General features: G+C 30.5%; 1 protein-coding gene across 1 annotated transcript; it reads right to left on the bottom strand.

The window, feature by feature from the left end:
• Positions 1 to 1,377: 1,377 nt before the first annotated feature.
• On the bottom strand, positions 1,378 to 4,658 carry LOC120083111 (zinc finger protein GAI-ASSOCIATED FACTOR 1-like). Its single transcript, XM_039038669.1, has 4 exons — positions 4,510 to 4,658; positions 4,021 to 4,173; positions 3,123 to 3,519; positions 1,378 to 2,398 (listed from the first exon to the last, which is right to left on the bottom strand). Exons 2-4 carry the CDS (start codon positions 4,148 to 4,150, stop codon positions 1,672 to 1,674), a joined length of 1,254 nt encoding a protein of 417 aa, XP_038894597.1. The 5' UTR covers positions 4,151 to 4,173; positions 4,510 to 4,658; the 3' UTR covers positions 1,378 to 1,671.
• Between the last annotated feature and the right edge of the window lie 624 nt (positions 4,659 to 5,282).

Here is a 5,282-nt window from a genome sequence, read left to right on the forward strand (position 1 = left end):
TTTTTTAATGGGTTGAAAGTTCCACATCCAATTCCACCTTATATTCTTTTTATCAAGGAAGTCCCTTTCTTTATTTGTTATATAAAAAAAAAAAAAAAAAAAAAGTCATGAAAAAATGTTGTATTTTGTTTAAAATTAAACTTGTGAATTATTAATTTTTCTAGTTTAAGAATGTTGAGCAAATGAGTCCCAAACCTTTTAATGATTCATTTTTCTAAAAAAAATAGATATTAAAAATTTACTTTTGATTTATTACGTAGTACATGAAATTAAGATTTAATTTGAGATTATGGTATCTTTTAAAATTATTCTGGCAAACATATTTTTAGAAAAATTAAAGATAAAAGAATACTAAATTGTTAATGTTTAAATATAATGGCTAAAATAGTTAATACTATTAAAATGTCTATGTTTATATTTTAAAATAATTTATATTTCTTAAAAGGATAAATGTAAGCTTTCAACTTACATTTCTATTATCTTTTTTTGAATTATTTGTTTGGTATGTGACAAATAGTTGCAATTAAAAAATATATGGTATTATTTTTTTATTAGTTTTTTAAAAATGTTTACATTGAACTAATCAATTTTAAAAATTAAGATATAGAATTTGGTTTATGAGCAAGGTATTAGATTTAAAACAAATGATAAATTTTAACATTATCATTTTCAACTACCTCATAGTAAACAATCACTTATATTCATGCTATTAAACTTTTATTGACATGTCAACATTTCTATTAATATTTTTATATTTTTATTGGTCGACATTGGCATAAGGGAATAAATTGACATTTCTATTCTATCGTTTAAGAAAATTCATGAGCATGGAAGACTAAGATCTTGTTCAGTTACTTTTCGATTTTTTGTTTTTGGTTTTTGAAATGAAGTCTATAAACACTTCTTTCACATTTCACTTTTATTTTTTTTTTTAAATCAACTTTTCTACCAATGTTTTCAAGAATCAAATGAAGTTTGAAAAACTGAGAAAAAAAATGGTTTTTAAAAGATAGTATTTGATTTTTGAATTTGACTATGAATTCAACTCAAGATGAAAATTGTGGTATAAAAATTGAGAAAAAATATGTTTAGTTTTAAGAAATCAAAAAAACCAAACAACTACCAAACGAAACCTAAGCAATAAAATAACATAAATATAAATATAATATAAATAATAAATATTTTAACTTATTATAAAAACAGTAGAATGTTTATTTACTAATTTGATTTTTTAATCACGGTTTTTGTTTTCATAATTTTTTCATAAATACTCCTATAACATCCACATTTTATAAATATTTCTATCGACACATTTCTTTGAGATTTTGATATTCCTATCGACATTTTATATATATATATAATACAAAAATGCTAACCTAAACGTAACTCGTCGAAATCTTTATAATATTTCCAAAAAAAATATATATTACATATCATTTGATTTTTTCCCTACTAAAAAAAACTAACACTAAACTCCATCAGTAGTGGAAGAAAAAATTTTCAATCCTAATTCGTTAGGATAATTTTCTTGTTCCATTCTGTGTTACATTTAAACCGTTCGTAAGAAAAAATAAAATTCTAAGATTTCATTAATTTAATTTATTTCTATTATCCATATTACAATTTTTTTTCTAGCAGTGTGTGGTTGAGCTGAAACTGAAAATCGTCGCTCTAATGGCGGCGGCTCTGATCACTATATTGATTTGAACCCACCGGCATGAGATGCACCACCTGATTTCCGACGCCGAGGAAGTCTCTGGTCAAATTCTGCCCTCCAATTTCCTCCTTTGCTCCGCCCAGTAATGGCTTCATCGTCGTCGGACGGACATCTGATAAGACGGCGGAATTGCTCGTTCCATATACCGCGCCGGTGGTAGCAGCCGCAGCGTTGAAGAGAATTGGCGGCGTGGCTGGGGTTCTAGTGGGACCCATTTGGGCGGCTTTCTGGAGAAGTGCGGTGGCGGACATGTGGGGCGCCGCTGTGTATGAGGAGGCCGTCGTTAGCGGTTCCGACAAAAAAGGGTGGTGATTTTCCGGCAAGAATGTAGGGTTGTCGGAGAAGCTGTGGATGGCAGTGGCGGCGGAGAAAAAGGGGTTAGGATTTGGTGGAGGGTCGAGCCAGAGCGGGAGCTGCGGCGGCGACGACAGTGGTAGAGGACGAGGCTTGTGGTCGCCTTCGTGCTCGGAGATAATGTTAGGAAAAGTGTGGACGAGGGAGGTTTGATCGACGGCAATGGCGGCGGCGGTGGTGGCAGTGGCGACGACGGCGAAGTTTGGTTGGAAAAGTAGTGAAGAAGTAGGAGAAAAGTTGTTTATGAAGGTTGGATGATGATTTATTCTTGAGTTTTCTTCAGCTAATGCATCACAAAATGCTCTGTGAGTAATGAAGCTATCCTTTCTGTGTTCAATATCCAAGTAAACAAAAGAGTTAATTCATACCAAATCAAATTTATTTATAATTACCATATGAATAATGGGATGATTAATTATTTCATGCATTTACTTAAAACTAGAGAATACAAAACTTCTCGTGTTTTGTGTCTTTCTAGATTAGTATTAGTTTCAATTTCGTCCCTATCTAATTTTATCTAACACATTAATTTCTGTACACATGTAATAGATAAAGGACCATAGACTAATATTTAATACTAGTCATTTATGACTCACTATACACTAGTCAAATAAAGATATTTGTGGGATGATAAGATTCAATTTTTAGGTCATGAGATTGAGAAACTCGAAGTTGTTTTTGAGTTTTTTTTTTTTTTTTTATAATGAAAATTCGTACTCATTCTTCTAATGTTTATTAAGCTCAAACTCGGGTCAAATTTAACTTTCACATATAAAAAAACGAAATCGTTTGAAATGAATGGTAAGAACTAAAGTAGAAATTTTGAAAAATATAGGGACTAAATTGGAAATAAACAAGCTAAAGTATATTTTTCAATCTTTTGGTATGTACGAGAGATAAGTTAAAAAAAGGTTATGATATAAAATTCCAAAATGTAAAGAAAGAAAATGCATGGAATATTAATTAGAAAATCAGCTAGCATACATTTATTTGTTGTCTATACATATAGTTGAATAGAGAAAATAATAGTAATAATAATAAAGATTTGAACCTGGAAAAGAGAGTCCCACAGTCACATTTGTATTCCTTTGTCCCACATATCTTAGAATGAGCCTTCCAATCTGATTGAACTGCATATTTCTTGGAACACTTCTCACACTTCCATTTCTTCTCACCATGCTTCCTACTATAGTGCTTCTTGATCCCGGTGAGGTCGCCGAGCGCCCTCGCCGGGTCGTGGTGCACGCAGCTCTTCTCCGGGCACACGTAAACCTTCTTCCTCACTTCCTTGCTCGTCCTTTGTCGAAGCTTCCATGGCAAGTTGTGCCCTCGTCGGTGAAGCTGCAAGTTCTGGTCTCTCTGAAATCCCTTGTTACATATCTCGCAAATGAATCTATTCTTCGCCATGAGAGATTTCGGAGACATTGCTATTACTTCTGCATCTGGATCTGTTTGATTTTTTTTACTTCATCATCAGTCATAGTTTAAAACAAACAATTTCATCAATCTAAACATATCTCAGTTACCTCTACTTGAAAAAAAAAAATGACAACAGTAAAGGGTTGTTATTGTTGAATGACCTTACTTTTTGTTGTTTTTCTAACAAATTTTATGAAAAACTACATACCCATCATTAAAGCTAAGATTTCAAGAACAATATTTTTTTCGATGTCAGCGTTTAAATTTCAAATTCAATAATTAAAAACAAAATCGTCATCGAAAAAGACTTAATTATGTTATAAATTAACGACGGATAATCGAAAAAATTAATACGAGATCAAAACTACAAACTCAACCAAAAAAAACCAATTTAACAATAACCTAACATTGAATTTATATCTAAAACAAAAACAAAGACAGAAACAAAATACTAAAGGGAGAAAGAAAAACCAAACAAAACAAAAAAAAACAAAATTAAGGAAAAGAGAGAGATGTTTTTAATTATTTGCCTGGTGTTCCTGGTAAATTTCTCTTCTTCTTAAGAGGAACAAGTGAATTAGGGTTGGAATTTGGATGTTGTTGACCAATCAAATTGCTGATTGTGGACAGACCAGAAAGGCCATCAAATTCAGACATCATATCTCCACTCTAATTTGTCCCAACTGAAAAGAAAAAACATAAACATAAACATAAACAAAAGACAATAATTAATATTAAACCTTAAATTTTACTGTCTTCTTCAATTCAATTCCAAAGCATATTAAACAGCTAACTAGAACAAAAATAATAATAAAAGTATAATAAAGCTTAGGAAGAATTAAATTAAAACCACATGCACACAAGAAATAGATAGATCATAAAGAGAGAATTAAAGAGGGAGAAACCAAATAATAATAATGATGATGATGCATATTTTTTTCCCAAAAATTCCAACCACGAAACAAAAATATGAAAAATCAATCATAAGATTCCTCGAAAAATCATAAAATTTCTCCTACCTTTAATGAATCAAACAATCCCTAAGTTGTTTCACAATCTTGAAAGGAGAGAGAGAGAAAAAAAGAAGAGGAGAGAGAAAATTCAGGGAGAAATGAAATCTTAAGAGAATATTTCCTTATTTCTCTCTCTTTTTATCTCACTCTCTCTATATTTGTTGTCTCCTTATCTAACACGGCTGCTTTCAAAGTCGGTCAGCTTTGGACTCAACTGGACCACCTTTTTTTCTTTTTGTTTATTTTTCTCAATTTTTTTTTTTTTTTATCTCCATGTGAATATCATTTTTTTTTAAATATCAATTTACTTATGAAACCTTTGAGATGATGAGTTTTGACAAAATATTAGAAGAGTAGTTATTACATGTCGAAAATATTCAAGAAAGTAAGTACTCTAAGTACTATTAGAGAGTATATCTTTGATTTCAAATCATCCGAATTTGAACTAATCAGGTAATCTGACTTAGTTGTGTGAGTGGTAAAATGTCTTCTACAAGTGTTTCCTTTCTATGATTATGTAACAATTTTTTAGATAGTGAAAAATTGTCTAGTTCTCATGGTTTTTTTTCAATTAGGAATTTTTTTTAATGTTAATTCTTGTGTTCACAGTTTTATTGTTTTACTTGTTATTTTTGTACTTATTCCTATGACAGTGGTGAGAGGTTTTTGTCAATGAAAATTTTCGTAGATGTATGAATTAACACCCTCTCCTTCAGACTTAGTTCGAAAATATCTTACAAAATAATTATTGTTTCAAATTAAACTTCTAAATTTTTATA

Source organism: Benincasa hispida, chromosome 8 (genome assembly GCF_009727055.1).
Source record: "Benincasa hispida cultivar B227 chromosome 8, ASM972705v1, whole genome shotgun sequence".
Lineage (NCBI taxonomy): Eukaryota > Viridiplantae > Streptophyta > Magnoliopsida > Cucurbitales > Cucurbitaceae > Benincasa > Benincasa hispida.

Coding starts and splice junctions, on each gene's coding strand:
- LOC120083111 (XM_039038669.1), bottom strand. CDS start 4,150: ATGATGTCTGAATTTGATGGCCTTTCTGGTCTGTCCACAATCAGCAAT. Junction 3,520..4,020: donor AAATTTACCAGGAACACCAG/GCAAATAATTAA, acceptor AAAATCAAACAG/ATCCAGATGCAGAAGTAATA. Junction 2,399..3,122: donor TGTGGGACTCTCTTTTCCAG/GTTCAAATCTTT, acceptor TATTGAACACAG/AAAGGATAGCTTCATTACTC.